This window comes from Myxine glutinosa, chromosome 1 (assembly GCF_964187855.1).
Source record: "Myxine glutinosa chromosome 1, kmMyxGlut1.1, whole genome shotgun sequence".
Classification (NCBI taxonomy): Eukaryota; Metazoa; Chordata; class Myxini; order Myxiniformes; family Myxinidae; genus Myxine; species Myxine glutinosa.
This window is the reverse complement of record NC_136261.1, coordinates 34,383,103-34,403,604: the sequence shown is the minus strand read 5'-3', so window position 1 is coordinate 34,403,604 and position 20,502 is coordinate 34,383,103. Positions and strand designations below refer to the sequence as shown.

At 42.5% G+C, this 20,502-nt stretch overlaps 1 protein-coding gene across 5 annotated transcripts in view; it reads left to right on the top strand.

The window, feature by feature from the left end:
- The first annotated feature begins 206 nt into the window (after nt 1-206).
- Nucleotides 207-20,502, top strand: part of LOC137422723 (interferon-induced protein 44-like) — a 229,449-nt gene continuing 209,153 nt past the window's right edge. For 2 of the 5 annotated variants that reach the window (XR_013621953.1, XM_078770644.1), the window contains exons 1-2: nt 207-343; nt 6,563-6,628. Coding sequence is in view for 4 of the 5 variants with exons in the window: in XM_078770644.1 (XP_078626770.1) it covers nt 6,616-6,628 (13 nt within the window). In the remaining variant the exon portion in view is untranslated. Of the gene's footprint in view, nt 344-6,562; nt 6,629-11,188; nt 11,252-20,502 lie in introns of all 5 variants that reach the window. The other 3 variants (XM_078770656.1, XM_078770660.1, XM_078770639.1) reach the window with 3 other exon arrangements.

Here is a 20,502-nt window from a genome sequence, read left to right as displayed (position 1 = left end):
TGAGTTGTTCTGAAATTTATAAAACAAATAAATAAATTGCAACAAAGTTCGTTTGCTGAGCACGTCCACGCTCTTATCATACAGCTGATTCATCCACATTGAAAATACATTTATTTGCACAGTATATGCTTGATCAGTTGAGGTGTGGCAACTAAATGCCAGAATGTGGATGGTCCAGTTTGATGAAGGTATTTTTAGTTTTAACCAAGGCTGTGATTTCTCCGAAATGAGCATCAGTTGTGGAAGTATACACGTCACCAACCTGAAAGTGAACAACTATATAATAACCCGAAACTCGATCAGTATACTCACAGCAGCTCTGGTGAACAAAAGTCAATATTTGGTAAGGTTTTATTTCTCAACCCTCATTATTCTAATTGAAACAATTTTGACTCTGTAGACTGAAGAGTTTAACCAGATTAAATTGTATTAATCGTTGGTGCAGTTTACTCTTACCAAAGGTGGATGGTTATGTTTTCATACATGTCTGTCTGTCTGTGAGCAGTATTTCTCAAAAAGTTGTGGACGAATTCAGACGAAATTTGGTGGACAGGTTGGGTGTGTGCCAAGGACGAAATGATTATATTTTGGTGAAGATCTGGATAAGGTCCTGCCTGATGAGATCATTTTAAATTTTTTAAAAAGTGATTCTTCACCATTGAGAAATGGGATCAAAAACGATATATAGCATGATATTTTAAAAAGTTGTGGACTAGTTACGACAAAACTAGGTGGATGGGTTGGACAGGTGACAAGTAAGAGCTGATTCGATTTTGTTTCAGGTCTGAATCCAGACCCAGCCTATTAGTGGGACACAAAACGTAAACTGTTTCGATATGCGCTCCACCGAGTACAAAACGTAAACTGTTTTGATATGCGCTCCACCGAGTACAAAACGTAAACTGTTTAGATATGCGCTCCACCGAGTACAAAACGTAAACTGTTTAGATGTGTGCTTTACCGAGTACAAAACGTAAACTGTTTAGATATGTGCCCTACCGAGTACAAAACGTAAACTGTTTAGATATGCACTCCACCGAGTACAAAACGTAAACTGTTTAGATATGCGCTCCACCGAGTACAAAACGTAAACTGTTTAGATATGCGCTCCACCGAGTACAAAACGTAAACTGTTTAGATGTGTGCTCTACCGAGTACAAAACGTAAACTGTTTAGATATGTGCCCTACCGAGTACAAAACGTAAACTGTTTAGATATGCGCTCCACCGAGTACAAAACGTAAACTGTTTAGATATGCGCTCCACCGAGTACAAAACGTAAACTGTTTAGATATGCGCTCTACCGAGTACAAAACGTAAACTGTTTAGATGTGTGCTCTACCGAGTACAAAACGTAAACTGTTTAGATATGTGCTCTACCGAGTACAAAACGTAAACTGTTTAGATGTGTGCTCTACCGAGTACAAAACGTAAACTGTTTAGATATGCGCTCTACCGAGTACAAAACGTAAACTGTTTAGATGTGCGCTCTACCGAGTACAAAACGTAAACTGTTTAGATATGTGCTCTACCGAGTACAAAACGTAAACTGTTTAGATATGTGCTCTACCGAGTGCTGTTCTAGTTTATAAATGGTGCGAATCATTCTTCAAGTTTATCTTGTAACTGTCATATTAATTATATTGTTATTTCCTGATATACTTGAAGTTTATTTGTGGGGTGTCGATCGAGCAAGTTGAATATTTCGAAGATGTATGGAATGTCGTGGTGGAGCTAAAATGTCATGGGGTTGAATACTTTCTGCACAGAATTAATTTCACTGACGAACTGAACTGGTAGAAAGCCCGTGAAAAATGACAGGTTGAAATAGTTTATTCGATGGTAGAGCCTTGTGAGCGTGCCAAAGTCTGAATCCTCCACCTTACGAATTTTTATTTCCTCTGGGTCATTTTGGTCTTTTGTGTCTTCAAGGTATTTTGGGTATTCACTGTCTTTTGGGTACTGGCTGTCTTTTGGGTACTCAGGGTCTTTTGCAGGGTATTTTGGGTGTTGTGGTTCCTCGGCGTCTTATGGGTGCTTGGGGTCTTTGGGTGTTTTGGGGACTCGGGGTCTTTTGGGGACTCGGGGTCTTTTGGGTGTTTTGGTTCCTCGGGGTTCTTTTGGTGTTTTGGTTCCTCGGGGTCTTTTGGGTGTTTTGGTTCCTCTGGGGTCTTTCGGATCTCTTGTGTCCTCGGGGTCTTTTGGGTCTTCCTGGTCTTTTGGGTCTTTTATGTCTTCAGGGATTTTTGGGTCTTTAAAAGGAAACCCAAACGCTTAGACCACCTGGACGGTATTCTTTCCCATAATACCCAACAAAATATATTGTCTTTTTCCGATTGCCAATTTATAAAGTGGGTAATTTTGTGAATAAAAGTCAAAATATTCTTCCACCTCGTGATTTGCTGTGATGTCACACCAAGAAGGTGATCGCCACTTCTGTGGTGTTCACGGGTCACATCGTGCTGCGATTTAACTGAAACGGCGAATAATTTTTGAATTGCTACAACATTGCCGGGTAGATGATTCCTTGGTGGTTGTGCTAATACAAACCAAGATGGTTTCGTACTGCACCAGTCACCAAGGGCAAAATATCCGAGGGTTGCTAGAAATTGGACCAGACTTGTCCAAAATACCCAAGTGTGGATAGGGCCTGCAAAAGGTTCGCCTTTGTGTTCGGAACATTTAACAGGGCACTTTTATGAAACAACAGAGATGGCTAGATCATGTGGTTATCCGCCACAATTTTAGTGGAGGCCAACCCCATTACTAATCGGAAGATTTACGAAGATTGCCAATCATCAATCGACCTTTCATCACGAGAATACTGCACCTCTGTATGGTACCCTACATACAAGAAAGACGAGGACCTGATGGAGAAAGCACAACAAAGAGCTCCCAGACTAATACCTGATTTATGACACCTTGAATACCCAAACAGACCGATGCCCTGAAATTACCAACACTAGATTTTAGAAGACAAACAAACGGCATAACTCATCCAGGTCCTCAAAATTGTCAAGTAGTTTGATAACCTAGAGCTGGGGTTCTTAATCTGGGGTATCCATACCCCCTGGGGGTATGGGGACCAAAATCTGGGGGTATGGGATTCGTAATAAATAATAATAATAAATTGTAATAAATTCAATGAAATATCAATGTTGAATGTGTTGGTTCCCTTCACAACTAAATATCTCTGTGAAACAGGTTTCTCTGCATTATTAAAACTGAAATCAAAGTGGAGAAATCGACTTGAGGTGTCCGATGATATGCGAGTGGCTTTGTCACGAACTGTGCCCCGATTCCATATTCTGATTGCACGAAAACAGCAGCAACAATCTCACGAGATGAGCAAAACGGCTTGCATAAAACTTGCATGTTTTAGTTTAGTTTCGTTTGTTTTGTTTCTTTGTTAACAAGCAAAGAAATAAATAGGGATAAAATCCTAATGATTTTCTTTCCTGTTCTGTTCCTAATTATCCATATGTAAAACTAAACTATTGAGATATTTTGAAGTCACATTGGAACCTATTGGGACTGGTAATCAGGCGCGGATACCCGAACTTGGACCATTTTCTGGGTAATAAGTTACCAATTTTCATCCAAAAACATAGGCAATTAAAGTAAAAACACCCCTCAGAATGCACCACAGAGCACCGAGAAATCAAAAAAAATTATAAGGGGACATGCCCCCAGTCCCCCCTAGCTATGCGCACATTTGGTGCGCCTTGGTCAGTCAACAGCCTGGCGAAGGGGGTATGGGGACATCTTGGGCAATCCGTTGGGGGTCTTGACAGGGAAAAAGGTTAAGAAGCCCTGTCCTGGAGGCCATGAAATTCTTTGAGATGGATGAGGGGTCGGAAACCAGAGATCCCTACCATTGGACCCTACCAGAGGAATGCATGCATCGGCGCAGTAACGAGGGGCAAATGAGCATTGCTTCCAGCCTCCACATCCAAGTAAATCCAAATCAGTAATACGGATGTAAATGAACACTCACATTACTCCACTTGCGTTGAACATCACGTGCAGTGAATTTAACCCCCCTGTGCCTGGTATTTATTATTTATTTAAAAAAACACTTCTGTACACTGCCGTTGAGGCTTGGTTTGCAAGCCACCGTCTACAATTCCAATTAAAGAGACGTAATTACTCTTTTATGGAAAATGTTTTTCAAGTTTGTTTTATCCTCAAACGTTGACTATAGTGAACACACATTCGTGTTAAAAGATCGGCCTTTAAATCCTGCCCTTATAAATGGGGACAGACATCTGTACAAACACACAAACTGACATTGTCTTTTATATGGCAGATACTCTTGCGACTCAAGTGAGATCTTGTGAAATATTGTGAGAGTAGGCCACAGCATAGGCCTGATGAATAAGGCAGTTATCTTGCACCACCCCAATCCCCGCACCCAACAATCTCCCATCAACCAACCAACCACGAAGCTGCACTGGGGGGGGGGGGGGGGGGAGGAGTTGCCCCCCCCCCAAAAATAGGTAATTGCTTTCTTCTCAGAAACTATTGTGACGGATTCATCCCTTCCGCTGTTGTAGTTTTCATCCAATTGAAACCCTTCTGGTTCTATGTGTTATTATTATTATTATTGGGGTTTGAAGGAAACGGCGATTATGGCTGTTGTTGTTTAAAGGAAATGGTTATTGTGGTTAAAAGGTTAAAAGCGCTCATGGAAAAACGAGACAGGAAACAGGATCGAGCACCGGATGACGAGGATAGAGAAGAGGAAGAAGAGGTGAGGAGATAGGAAAAAGACGTGTCTGGAAGCTCCGTACCGAGCGTGGTCGCGAGTGAACTTTGAGTCGTTGAAAGGAATTTCGTGCGATATCTTTTATCGCTGTAGGATTGAGAAACCTGCTTAGTCAGGTATAGGCATTGAGGTTCCGGAGAATCCTCGCCTAGAGGAGTCGGTTCGAGTAAGAGCCGCCAGCCATTTTGCACCGCGCGCTGCGTTCACCGAAAAAGGTTTTGTAACGCGTTAATTTTTCTCACCCTCCGGTCGTCTGCCGGGGATGTGTGTGCGCGAAAGCGGCGTTTGAAGAATACGTTGCAGTTCGCTGATTGAACTGCGAACGTGCACGTCTGGATCGTGCCCTTGGGATTTTCCCTTTCCGCCGCCAGTTTGATGTTGGTTAGGACCAAGTGACGGTCCATGCCCTGCCTACACCTCCTTACTCGCCTCATCGCCTCATCGCCTCTTCGCCGGGAGCACCATTGAGTTATAGAGACATTGAGGAGTGTTCGGTCATATTCACTGGGAGAGCAGTGAGTTTTATTACTTTAACAGATGGTACCATCTTGAGATATTGATTGTATTGTGGATTGCTATAATTGTTGTATTGTTATCCCTGTGTGATTTTAAAAATATTATTGGTTTGTTGATACCTCTTGGTGTGGTTTCCCTAGTGATTTCGACACGGAATAACATGTTTTTCTGCCGTGGCTCCTCCCGGGATTCGGAGGTATACCGAGACCAGGAGGTCGGGGAGGAACACGTAACACTACACATACCATTCCGATGAAACCTGACCACAATGTTCCGTTCATCATCCGTGATGTACCAACGTTTGTTCCCGTGATGTACCAATTTAAAAAAATTGGGGTCTAGGGCAGTGATGGGGGTTTTCTCCCCAGAATAGGTATTTGCTTTCTTCTCGGAAACTACACACACAATATTGATGAAACTTGATCACAACCTTCATCACCCGTGATGTACGAATGTTTTTTAAAGGCATACGAAAAATCGGGGTCTAAGGAGGTACACAGGCGGTGGGTTAGGGTGGTTTGGCCCCCGAATTAGGTATTTTGTTGGTTTGTTTGTTTCAAGTCTTATGATTATGTTAGTATGAGTGTACATGCTGCCTTGTCTTGTAGCAACTATTGAAATTGGTTCAAAATACCATGATTCTGTTTAAAATATGTTTTAGTCAGTGTGGTATACTGCTTTATGCTACCAGGTGAGCGACCAGGGGTATTGCACTTTTTTTTTTTACAACTAAAATGGCCACCAGACGGCCATCTTTGATTGCATCGCGAAACAAAATGATGTTCATATGTGTACCGTCAAATATTGTCTTTTTGCCAAGTATGAACAAAATCGATACATCTCTACGATATGGTTTGTGGACGCACGGAAGAGACCAAATCATTAAGCCCGCATTTCGGGTCAAGTCCAACGGGGGCTAAAAAGGCAGACATTACGTCCAAAGTGGAGGGAAGGTTGATTAGTGCGTAGGGACATGGGGCATGTGATCCGAGAGGAGATAGAAGAAGATGTATGGGTAAGGTGTTTGTGAAGGTCAGTTTTGGAGATTAAACATTTTGTATTTTCATTTCTGATAACTTGAGGATCCAGGAATTCTTTGAAGGATTTTTTACCATTGGAAGATAGGACTCCAACTTGACCCACGGCGGGAGTATGCGCTCTACTGAGTGGCGTTCTAGTTTTTATTGCCACTTGCTATTTGGTAACATGAAACATTAGGCCTACATTAATTATTTATTAAATTAATATTGAATCTTCATTCTGCTGTGTTTTGTGACAGGTTTTGATATTGAATCTTCATTTTATCCTTCGTGAGGTTTTTCCAGCGCTACTATGGGAGGTGGAGGTGAGTTTGAAGTTGAAAATGTTGAAAGATTACTCACCTGTGCAAAGAAAAAACAGACAATATGCAGAAACTCTTTAGTTCCTCATTTATATGTACGACTCGTTTGCATGCATTTGTCCTGTCATTTGGAAATTTGTTTTCAGGAATTATTTAAGACAGATAGGCTGGCATTCTCTTTCCATCATTTTTGAAGGAATGAATCTGATAGTGTTTGTGAAAGTCATATAATCACCATATTTGCCTAAATAACACCCTTGGAATAACATTGCACCCTTCTGGATAATGCTGAAGTGTGAATGTTGATGAATGTATAAAGCATACTTCTTTGCCAAGGCAATTCACTCACTCCCACCCCCCACACTCCCCAAATCCCAAAAATTATTCACTTGTGCACAGCAAATTACTTGCCTTGCTTCAGGAAAACTAGAAAATAAGACCGGTCCCTTTGCTCATGGGAAATACCAATCCTTATGCAATTACAAAAAAATAGATATAACAACAGTTGTTGCAAATGGGGAAAAAATAAAATTAGGCAGTGCATAGATAGGGGAAGGCGGGGCAAGTTGAGCCAGTTTTTGTTCTTGGAATGTTAGGACTGAACTTACTGATGATCTTGCACAAATGAGTATCTTGCCTTCTAATTTAATCCTTGAGAAACATTTTGTAGCTCGTTCTTACTTTCTATCCCCACACTGAAAGTCACTGTGACCTTTGAAAAAACGGAGGCCAAATGGCTGAACTTGCCCCGCCTGAGGGGTAAGTTGATCCAACCTCTGGGGTAAGTTGTACCACATAGGGGTAAGTTGATCATTGCCCCAAATAAAGATAACTAAAGTAGAAAACCATTGTTTTGCCAGAAAATATTTAATGTTGTAAAGTTCTACAACACTGAACGAAATGATTACCTTGTGTTCATGGTTATAGTAATCAGTTACGAACAAATTGAGTCACTCTCATAGAAAAACAAGATTGTCAACTGTGGTAAGAAAAGTAAACTCAATCCACCTGTCACAGTTTCAAGTCACAATTAAACAAAAGTATCCCAAAAAGTTGATCATTGCCCAAAATAAAGATAACTGAAGTACAAAAATTGGCCTGCCTGAAAAATATTTAATGTACTTGTTACAACACTGAACGAAATATTTACATGTGCCTTGTGTTCATGGTTATAATTCAATGTGGCAGCTGGATTGAGTTGAAAACAGCTGCCACAGTTTTAAGTCACAATAAAACAAAAGTGTCCCAAATACACCCAGAAAGGCCAACAGTCAGACTGTGGCGGCAATTAAGGCACAATATCTTGCTCATCAGTGCCAGCATCATCATTTGGATCTGGAACTAAAACTAAAACATGTCAGAAATCAAGTCAATTAAGCTGCCAAACTGACAAGTCACAATTGAACACAAGCTGTCCAGAACAACGGGCAGAACTGCCAACGCACTTAGGCTGTGGCAGCTTACGTACGATGTCTTCCAATTCAAATCCTGCTTCATCCTTTGGGTTTGGAACAAACACTGGGTTGTCAGATCCAACTTTTCCAGCAACCTTCTGCAGGAAGACACCTTCAAACTGAAATTCCTCTCCATTCAGTACATCAACCCGAGCAATGTAATGCACAAATCTTTATTTGCCAGCACATTTGCCCGAGCTTTGCTCGGAGCGCTTGAAATGGAAGCACGGCAAGGAATGCTCCCCGGGGAGTGGAGATGGTACACCCAGTGTGGTGCAGGCTCGCAATGTATCCAATGACCGGGGTAATAATATGGTATTCTGTAAGCGCTTTGAGCCTTTGGGGAAAAGCGCATTATAAATGCTAATTATTATTATCTCCACCAACATGAGTTGGCAAGTTGAGCCAGACCCTACGGGGCAAGTTGAGCCATGGCTCAACTTGCCCCGTAAGGTCTGGCTCAACTTACCCCAGTCTGAACTTTCTGAGATGTCTCCACATACACACATATTCTATGCATCCATCGTATTAAAGTCTATGACAAGAATGGAGACACATACCTGGACTAACAATTGTCATCTGATATCCATATTATATCTATGCTGCATATGGAAGAAACGTGAACTTACCTGTTTTACACCTTTTTACTTTTATGGCTGAAAATTGGATTTTTCCCTCTGCAACACTGGTTTCTGTTTCAATTTAGAAAACAATATGGCAGAATTTGGAGTTATGCAATGGGGCATCTATAGATGGCGCCACCACAAAGTTTGACTCATTCATAACTGGCTGGGAGGTGGTGGCTCAACTTACACCGATGATCAACTTGCCCCACCTTCCCCTACTGACCGAGTAATACACTCAGGAAGCGAGGGGGAGATTGTTAATGGCATGTTCATCACAGCCTTTTTAGGTGCTGAAGAGTGAATAACATATAACAACACAACAAGAGGAAGATGAATACAATTTATCGCTCTCCCATCCCCTTCTCTTCTATCTTTTGATCTTGGGTTCAAATCCCGGTCGATCGCTGAATTAACACCAGGTGGGTTGACTCAGCCTGTCATCCTTCCGAGCTCGGCAAATTGAGTACCAGTTCACTGTGTGTCACAAGAGGCGACTAACAGGGTTGGCAGAAAGAAAGGCATCCGGCCATACAATATTGCTCAAAAAAGGCCAACCCCCGCTCTGCGGTGAAAAATGGCCTCGAAAGTCTTTTTTTTCTTCAAACAAACTCTTGCGAAGCATGTTCTCCTCTATATAATTCCAACTTATTATATCTGGAGACGGTGGCACTGACAGAGAAACAACACCAGAGGCTGCAGGTTTGGGAGAACAACTGTGTGAGGAGGATTGCAGGAGGGAAGAGGGTGGATAGAAGGAAGATGGATGAACTGAGGGAGGCGATTGTTGTGCAGATGAGCTTGACGGGGAGATTGGTGATTAGCTTGATGGGGAGATTGGTGATTCATTTTTATAGTTATTTGAAATGACAGGCTGAGTCAATCCCCTTGGTGTTAATTCAGCGATCGATTGGTGATTGGCTGAGATGAGCTCTTTCACGAGCTCTTTTTTTTTTTTTTTAGCTCTTTTAGCTCTTTTAGCTCTTTAGCTCTTTAGCTTTTTAGCTCATTTAGCTCTTTCACGAGCCTCGATTCAGTATACAAAAAAAACAAAAAAAAGCTGGACATTTGGAGGTTGAGATGGGATGATTGTCTGAAGAGGGATACAAGTAAAGTGGGGGTGGTTGGAGGGTTGGGAGAGTTAACTGAGGGGTGTGGGAGGAGCATTGTGGTCAAGGAAGGGCAGGAGCTTGGTACCACCGGTCCTCACTCCTTAAAGGGAAGAGGAGGATACAACAACAGCAATATATTCATCAAAAACAGATGAATCTTATTATAATTCACGAAATGTCTGTCCGTCTGTCTGTCTGTTTGAAGGCACCGTAAAAACTGCTAAACCTATCTCAACGATATTTTGGGGGGATAATCCTGGGATCTCCAGGAGTATAATAGGCTATTTAGTTTTCCCAATTTCAGCTTTAGTCTCCAGCATTCTCAGGTTTGGACTCCCGCATAACATTCGCGTTCGCATAACGTTCATTGTTCTCATTGTGACGATGTTGTTTTCCCGGGTGCCGCACAAACGGCTGCACCGATCGCTGCACAGCTGCACCGATGAGACTCGGTGACCTCGGCCAAAGACCTTTTATAAGGACACGGGTTGAATCCCTGCTTGAGAGAATTCTAACCCATTTAAACTGAAGGAAACACGTATCGGGAGTACATACGACATTGTGATTGTGAACACGATTCACGATCACGATCATCACGATCATAGTGTATCGATCACTGTGGGACATTTGGTGAATTATAGTAAGATACTGTTTAGATTTTGATGATTTGTGTGTGATATGATTTGACGGATGTTTATATAAATCGTTTAAAATAAAAAAAGCCTCCTGATATTTTACCTTTTCATTTGGGCCTCCCATTTGAAGCCCCGCCCATAGGGCGGGTACCGTTGCTAGTTGATATAATAACAGAAATCATAAGGAGTATGTTTTTCGGATTTATTTGTGTATGATTGATTTTTATTCGGAGAAACAGTGTCTATCTTTTCAAGGATATTTTCAAAATCAGTGTATGTCACAAATGGATGCGTTATGGACTTATTTACATCTTTGAATGCAACGTTTGAACCTACTCTTGGCATACTAATTACCGCTGATTTATGCTTCCTCCAGTATTTTGAATGTTGGTTTAATCTTTCATTGGCATGTTAAAGAATGATTTCAAGAATTTCATGTTAAAGAAGTTGAGACCGCTTGCACGGATAGATTTTATTTTATTTTTCGATTTTATTTCCGAACTGTAGCACAGAAGATCAATGTGTGTTTCATCATTTTTATAGTTATTTGAAATTTTTAATATCTCAACTTTCTTTCCATCTGTTATTCCATATACATTAACAGATAGATTATTCATTTTCTCAAATTTTGGAATATCTGTCAATGACATTGGGAACTTCAGACCTTTAACATTTAAAGTATTTTCATGTTTTTTTTACAATGCATTGATATGTCTGTTCTCTTTTCTTTTTTTTTCAGAATCGAAACAACGGTGGGTGGCAATTTCCAAAATAAATCCCTCAATCATAATGTACACGGAATGTAAGAGGAATTTGTTTCTTTCTCATTATCTATGCGGAGTTCAGCTGAGTGTGTTCTTCTGAGTTGGTAAAAGCATGAGCACAAAGGTCTCTTGGAAACTGGAAACATACAAGACCCAATGAGTATTGTCTGCCGATAGTGGAAGATAGTCCATGATAGGCACAAAACAGGCAGTTCCAAGTGAATGCGCAAGTTCCAGACAATGAAGAACATGTTTGACAGAAATGTTCTGTGTTTTCCCCCAGATATTCTCTCTTCATTTTTTAAAGTTCCATATATATATATATACTGTATCTGTGCAGTGTCTGTGCTGTGTTGTCACTGAACTACTTTCTCACACTTTTGTGAAATCCTACCAAACTTCTGGTATGCATCTACCTCTCACGTCGGTAAGTCCTAAGTGTATTTTTTTTGAAAATATATATATATGTTTTGTGTTTTGTGGGGGGGGGGGAGGGGGGGGGGAATTTTTTGGGGAAATTTTTTTTTTTCAACTTAAGTTTTCAATTTCAATTGTTTATAAAATGTAATATCACGTATATTACAAATACATTTGTGCATTATAATTGTTTGAATTATGATTGGTGTAAACCATGACAAAACGGCAACTCGGGTACAGTCATTTATGTATAAATCTACATATCTGGGCAGTGTCTGTTGTCACTGAACTACTCCCTGAAACTTTTGTTTCCGTGGTTGTGAATTGTTTTTAATAACGTGATGGTGGTTTTGAATCACGTTGTGGTGAGGTATTTTGAATTACTTGGTGATGAGGTGTTTTTAATTATGTGGTGGTGAGGTGTTTTGAATTAGTTGGTGATGAGGTGTTTTAAATGACGTGGTGGTGAGGTATTTTTAAATCATGTGGTGGTGAGGTGTTTTGAATTAGTTGGTGATGAGGTGTTTTTAATTATGTGGTGGTGAGGTGTTTTGAATTAGTTGGTGATGAGGTGTTTTAAATTATGTGGTGGTGAGGTGTTTTGAATTACTTGGTGATGAGGTTTTTAAAATTACGTGGTGGTGAGGTGTTTTGAATTACGTGGTGGTAAGGTGTTTTGAATTACGTGGTGGTAAGGTGTTTTGATTTACATGGTGGGAAGGTGTTTTGAATTACATGGGGGTGAGGTGTTTTGGATTACTTGGTGGTGATGTGTTTTAAATTAGGTGGGGTGAGGTGTTTTGGATTACTTGGTGGTGATGTGTTTTAAATTAGGTGGGGTGAGGTGTTTTAAATTACGTGGGGGTGAGGTATTTTAAATTGCATGGAGGTGAGGCGTTTTGAATTACGTGGTGGTGAGATGTTTTGAATTACTTGGTGGTGAGGTGTTTTGAATCAAGTGGTGGTGAGGCATAATCGTCCCAAACTTCCAGTCTGCACCTACCCCTCCTGTACGTATGTGCTGAGGAGTTCTTTTTTGAATTATATACATTTTTTTAACCTAAATCTTCAACCAAAATTGCTTATAAAAATGTAATATCACAAACACGACAAATAAATTTGTGCAAAATAATTGTTGTACACCGCACCTTTCCTATGCCATCTCCAGGCATTGCAAATCGTCATTGCTGGGCACCGAAGGGGGCTCGGCAGTGACGCACGCTGAAAGGGAGTACTCAGTTTTCACTCTGTTTCTTTGTTTTCTTTCTTGTTTTCTTTCTTGTTTGTTTTCTTGCTTTTTTGTTTGTTTGTCCGGACGATGAAATGGTGGTGGTTTATGTGTTCTCTGACCGAATTGATTAATAATTTAATTTTTTTATGATTACTATTTATTTATTTTCATTATTAATCATTTATTTATTTTCTTTCTAATTTGGCCAATATCTCAGGCACCTTTTGAGATCGGAAGCTAATATTTGGACATGAGTAACCAAGTGATGTGGCTATCAAGGATATTTTTGATTTATTAATGAATCGATTAATTATTTAATTATTCGATTAATTACTAAAAAAAAAAAAAAAAAATCAGGTACAGATTCTAATGAAATGGTGGTGGTTTATGTGTTCTATGACCGAATTGATTAATAATTTAATTTTTTAATGATTATTATTTATTTATTTTCATTATTAATCATTTATTTATTTTCTTTCTCATTTGGCCAATATCTCAGGCACCTTTTGAGCTGGGAAGCTAATATTTGGACATGACAGTGACCAAGTGATGTGGCCATCAAGGATATTTTTGATTTATTGATTAATCATTTAATCGATTAATTATTTATTGATTAATCGATTAATTATTTATTGATTAATCAATTAATTATTAAATTTTTTATTAATGACTTATTTAATTAAATTTCTAAAAGATACATCTTCGGATGAAGCACGAGTGGTTTAGTTATGCTATTAGCCAATTGATTATGAAAATATTTTGTGATAATCTTTTATTGGTTTTAATTATACAATTAATCAATCAATTAGTGTACACCTCTCCCTCCCAATGCAGCCTCTATGAGCTGCACTGCGGTATTGCCGGGCACCAGAGGCACCCCGGCAATGCCGCGCTGTAGGATATTTAATTATTTGGCATGGGGGTGGTGTACTTTGAATGTATGTGTACTTGTTTGTTTGTTTGTTTCCTTGGTTGATTGTCCGGGCGATATCTCAGCCATCCTTTGAGCTAGGAACCTGAAATTTCGGCACAATAGTGAGCAAGTCCTTTGTCAAAAACAATATTTTTTGTTTTTTGATTAATCAATTAATTGAGGAGTTATTTAATTATTAGCGAGTAATAAAGTACTTATTTAATTAATCAAATTTCCTTTCTCTTCTGACCATTAACTCAGGCACCTTTTGAGTTAGGAAGCTGATATTTGGACATGCCAATGACCAGGTCATTTGGCTGCAAAGGCTATTTTTGATTTATTAATTAATCAATTAATCAATTAATCGATTAATTATTTAATTATTCGATTAATGACTAAATATTTTTTTATTTTTTTTTAGTTACAGATCCTGATGAAATGGTGGTGGCTTATGTGTTCTGTGAACGAATTGATTAATAATTTAATTTTTTAATGATTATTATTTGTTTATTTTCATGATTAATCATTTATTTATTTTATTTCTCATTTGGCCAATATCTCAGGCACATTTTGAGCTCGGAAGCTAATATTTGGACATGAGTGACCAAGTGATGTGGCTATCAAGGATATTTTAGATTCATTGATTCATCAATTAATGAATTAATCGATTAATTATTTAATTATTTGATTAATTACTCAAAAAAAAAAATTCAGTTGCAGATTCTGATGAAATGGTGGGGGTTTATGTGTTGTGTGACGGAATTGATTAATAATTTAATTTTTTAATGATTATTATTTATTTATTTTCATTATTATTAATTTATTTTCTTTCTCATTTGGCCAATATCTCAGGCACCTTTTGAGCTGGGAAGGTAATATTTTGACATGACAGTGACCAAGTGATGTGGCTATCAAGGATATTATTGATTAATAGTTTAATCGATTAATTATTTATTGATTAATCGATCAATTATTTATTGGTGAATCAATTAATTATTTAATTTTTTATTAATGACTTATTTAATTAAATTTCTAAAAGATACATCTTCGGATGAAGCACTAGTGGTTTAGTTATGCTATTGTACACCGCACCTTTCCTATGCCATCTCCAGGCATTGCAAATCGTCATTGCCGGGCACCAAAGGTGGCTCGGCAGTGACGCACGCTGAAAGGGAGTACTCGGTTTTCACTCTGGTTGTTTGTTTTCTTGCTTCTTTCTTTCTTTCTTTCTTGTTTGTTTTTTTCCGGGCGATATCTCAGCCATCCTTTGAGCTAGGAAGCTGAAATTTCGGCACAATAGTGAGCAAGTGCTTTGTCAAAAACGATATTTTTTGTTTTTTGATTAATCAATTAATTGAGGAGTTATTTAATTATTAGCGATTAATTAAGTACTTATTTAATTAATCATATTTCCTTTCTCTTCTGACCATTAACTCAGGCACCTTTTGAGTTAGGAAGCTGATATTTGGACATGCCAATGACCAGGTGATTTGGCTGCAAAGGCTATTTTTGATTTGTTAATTAATCAATTAATCGATTAATTCTTTAATTATTTGATTAATGACAATTTTTTTTTTTTCAGTTACAGATTCTGATGAAATGGTGGTGGTTTATGTGTTCTCTGACCGAATTGATTAATAATTTATTTTTTTAATGATTATTATTTATTTATTTTCATTATTAATCATTTATTTATCTTCTTTCTCATTTGGCCAATATCTCAGGTACCTTTTGAGCTCGGAAGCTAATATTTGGACATGAGTGACCAAGTGATGTGGCTATCAAGGATATTTTTGATTTATTGATTAATCATTTCATCGATTAATTATTTATTGGTGAATCAATTAATTATTTGATTTTTTATTCATGACTTATTTAATTAAATTTCTAAAAGATACATCTTCGGATGAAGCACGAGTGGATTAGTTATGCTATTAGCCAATTGATTAAGAAAATAATTTGTGATAACCTTTTATTGATTTTAATTATACAATTAATTGATGAATTAGCGTACACCTTGTTGTGAATATCAAGATTCAACAGCAACCCCAAAGTAGGTTTAATCGTAATTCGTTCTCAACATCATCTAGAGAGAAACCAATAAACATGGTATTAATAATACATACAGGTGAATACAGGTGCGGACAGGCTGTATGACTATGAAAGCTGTGATACATATTGCAGACACGTTACCTTTCTAAGGGAAGCCCAGAGAGCTCTAGAGGTACATCGCTAGGGTTACATCGTGGTGACGGATCTACATCGCCTGTCCGCGCTGATATATATATAGGAACCGAGAAAGGGTCGCGTAGCGGCCATGAGGCGAATAACATCAGTGTCGTAATTTGGATGACGATTTCATTACATTCTCCCCGCGCTTAGATCCAAACTCGGCGGTGAAGAACAGCAGACACATACAGAGGAATACATAGGAATGCAATGAACGAAATACATTGGAAAGATGTCACTGCCGGTCGAACGTCCAAGGGGCCATCAATCCCGATGGCAGGGTTACTGCATTTCAGCCAGTTAGCCCGGTTAGCAATCAATCTCCAGCTATAGATATAGCCCTCATGATAATGAGAGATGATGGATGAATTGTAGGTATACATCAACCTCTGCAATCGAATAGAAAACTATTATTATGTATGGTACTTTAATGTTAATGGCGTAGCCCATTGGGCAATGCCGTCAAGAACAGTGCTGGTCCATCTGTATGTATGTATGTATGTAAGTATGTCCCCTCAAACGTATACCAATCAGAACTGAGGATCTGGTCACATGACATGGCGACGTGTTACATCTGGAGGAAGTCCCAGTCAAGAAGATATCGGACCGAGCAAGCAGTGGTCATCCCAGGGAGAAGACGTTGAGCCCGTGGGTAGTAGTAGTCTTCCTGTGGGGTAGTCTGAGTAGATAAGTGTACCTCGTTGAACAGTGAGAAACGGCTCAGTAGCTAGATGGAGAAGGTGTACCTTTGAGATTCGCAACTCATTACATAAGGTGTGCCATGACGAAGAGCGACTGGCCATACGACGCAAAGCAACGCATTACAGGCAGATGTCGGTGTGGCAGATGTGTAAGTCAGTAAACCATAACAGTAAGTAAGAAGACCATTACAGTAGGTCTGCACCCGCCCTGGCTCCCAAGGGTACATACGCAGTACAAGCGCATGTAGCGGCACGCGAATCTTCCGTTGGCAGCGATCGCACGAGTCACGAGCGGCCTCTGAAGGCTGCCTGGACGACCGGCATGGCCGGTTACGACGACGCACAAACGGTCGAAACGCGCCTCTCCAGCGAAGCGCGCATGACCGCCGGGATGCATATGGCAAGCTTGTCCATCTGCACCGCGCGCGGAGGATCGGAGAAGATCGGCAGACCGAGAGAGTCCCGGCTGGACAAACCATGTTGTCCCAGCGTCGTCCCGGATCCATCCAGTTGACGCCATCGTTGCATGGCACGGATCCAGCCGGACCGCGGATGGATCGACCATCCACGGACGCAATGGCACAGAGAAGGCCCGGATGGATTGGCCATCCCGGATGTCCGACCGATCCATCCAGGTAACGCCAACGTGGCATGGCACGGATCCAGCCGGACCGCGGTTGGATCGTCCATCCACGGACGCAATACCGCAGAGCAGCTCATTGAGGCTGCATGGGGAGGGAGAGGTGTACTCTATTTGATTGATTAATTGTATATTTAAGATCAATAAAGATTATCACAAAATACTTTCATAATCAATTGGCGCATCGCATAACTAACCCACAAGGGGCGAGGAGGGAGTCGGGCGAGCAACAAGAACCTCCCGGGTCCCCACAAGAGTCGAGGTGGCCCGATCACAGGGATGGGCCATGTCGAGAAAACAAAAGGTCGCAGGGGCCATGGGTCACGGTGTACCCAGTGAGACCAGCGCGACCTCACGGAAGCGCGGCAGATTAGCAACATGGTCATCCCTGGGACATACTATCCAAACCGCAAGAATAACGAGGTAGACAAAACAGCTGTTAAAGAGGTGGCTGCAGTGCGCTGCATACCGAAGACAGACGACCTTCACAGTCTGGGTCAGGCTGAGTCACAATCAGACTGGGCCATAGGGAAACGGAATCAGACGAGGCGTCTCGCAGTCTCGAACTGTACGAGGCAAGAGCTCTGTCCGATAACAACGAGCCCAGAGTCAAGGACGAGCACGCAGTACGGTGTCCTCGTTACATGCGCAGGCGACGAGGGAGTCGGGCGCGACGCTCAATGTCACGAGGTCACCGTGTACTCCCACCGCGGTGACCCTGAGGGAGCGCCGCGGTACGTTGTACACGTCGTTACGTAAAGGACAGTTAGTACATAGAAAGGTAACGAATCCCCGATGAGACCGCGGGAAGCACGCCATTACGCAAATGACGCCGCGAAGCTAACGCGTCTAAGATGCTGTAAAGCGTACGCGTGATACAGTCGATGACGTCATCAAGTAGGTCGGGCGTCATGACGAAATGCGGGCGAAATGACGCCGCGAAGCGAACGCGTCTAAGATGCTGTAAAGTGTACGCGTGATACAGTCGATGACGTCATCAAGTAGGTCGGGCGGGTTTGACGGCGAGCTCCAGCCGAGCGGCATCCCCAGACGGAGCAAAGCAGCACACCGAAATCCAACGTCTCGCGCGCAGCAGCACCCGAGCGAGCCCGAGATCGGCACACAGCACACGAACCCGGCCGACGGCGAAAGCATCATCTAGGGCGCACCGCGTACGAGGGAAACCGAAAGCCGCGTCTCGGCCCGGTGATCCAGAGCGGGCGAGCCCGCCGAGCCGAGGGGCGAGCACGCCCGGCAGCGACAGACCGCACGACCCGAAGCAGCGCCCCGCCTGCCTGGCTGTCGGGTCTAAGGAGCGATCACATACGACGCCCTGAAGTAGCATCGCATATGAGGTGCATCGAGCATGAAGGATGAAGAGGAGGCCTTTCAGTCCGTCAAGCCTGCTCTACACCAACACTACATAAACGCAATATAACGCAATCCAACAGCTTATCGAAGTAAATAATTGGGTGAAACGCGGGGTGTATATAAAAAAAAGAATGAAAGCATTCGGTCCACATACATTCCATGCACAGCATTCTTACAATGGTCGCAGGTGGTTAACGCATACGCCGTTTGATCAAGTAAAACAAAGGACGAAGAAGAACGATCACTTATAGAATACACATGGTAGTCAGGTATACGATCAACCATTAGAAGCATATGCCCGTGTGTCGTGAAAGGCTATGAAGGTCCCGCTCGACGTCCATAGAAACTCGTCCGTGCTGCGACGAGTCCTCGCCAGGGCCCAAGCGAGCCTCCATTGAGGCGTTTCCGGGCGATCCCCTACTCAGTGGGGCCGGCGAGAGGAATCCAGCGAAGATGCGGCGCGCGCAACGGGCGCGTCGTGCATAGTAGGGATTCCATCCAGCGACGGTGCGGCGCGTGATGCGTGTGTAAGAGGGGATCCGACGAGCAGCGAGGAATCGCCGGCAACGCAGAGAGGGCCGCGATCAGAATCGCCGGCCTCACAGAGTGCCCGCGAGAGGAACCGCATGCAAAGGGGTCCATCCAGTGAAGAGGCGGCGCGCGCAACTGGCGCGTCGTGCATTTGTAGTGATTCCTTCCAGCGACGGTGCGGTGCCACGCGAAGGGTGCCACGTGTAGGAGGTGATCGGAATCAGGATGGGATCGCGGGCCTCCCAGAGTAGTAGCACGCGATGGGAGCAGTGCACGTCGATTCGCGTGGAGGAGGTGGTTCCACCGAGTATCGAGTGGTCGGGGTGAGCCGGTCGTGAGAGGCACGGCGTGCTTCCGACGAGCAGCGCGCGTTCGCGCGGAGGAGATGGGCCACAGAGTAGCGAGTGGTCGGAGTGGAGCCGGTCGTGAGAGGCACGGCGTGATTCCGACGAGCAGCGCGCGTTCGCGCGGAGGAGATGGGCCACAGAGTAGCGAGTGGTCGGAGTGGAGCCGGTCGTGAGAGAGAGATGTGACTCGGAGTAGATGGGCCACTGAGTAGCGAGTGGTCGGAGTGTGCCGTCCGTGTGGAGGCATAGCCGACATGGGAGACGTCATCACTCGCGTAGGAATCTCAACTCGGGCCGAGGCACGCATATCTAGGATGAATCCCTCGGACGGAGCCGTTAGTGCTGCCGAGCTGCGATCGGACGGGTAGGCCGGCGGCTCCAAGCGGGTCCGTCGTTCCGACGGGGTTTCAACCGCAGGACGTTGCCCAGTAGCATCGTGCTCCAGGCATCGAGCCGGAGTCCGTCACGCCTGCTCTGGCGTTCGGGTCTCATGAGAGCAGGTCGCTTTTTGTCGACGCGGTCCCGCGAAAAGGCTTGCGACGTCCCGTCTTTCGAGGCAGGCCGGCAGCGAGAGTAGTCGGAGCTCCGTTGCCGGAGCTAGCTCGACGGGTCCTCCGCTGGGCATTCTTCTCCGAGGCGAGCAGTGCAGGAGCGATGCGATGTCAGGAGAAGAATTACGATTAAGTGTTGTGAATATCAAGATTCAACAGCAACCCCAAAGTAGGTTTAATCGTAATTCGTTCTCAACATCATCTAGAGAGAAACCAATAAACATGGTATTAATAATACATACAGGTGAATACAGGTGCGGACAGGCTGTATGACTATGAAAGCTGTGATACATATTGCAGACACGTTACCTTTCTAAGGGAAGCCCAGAGAGCTCTAGAGGTACATCGCTAGGGTTAC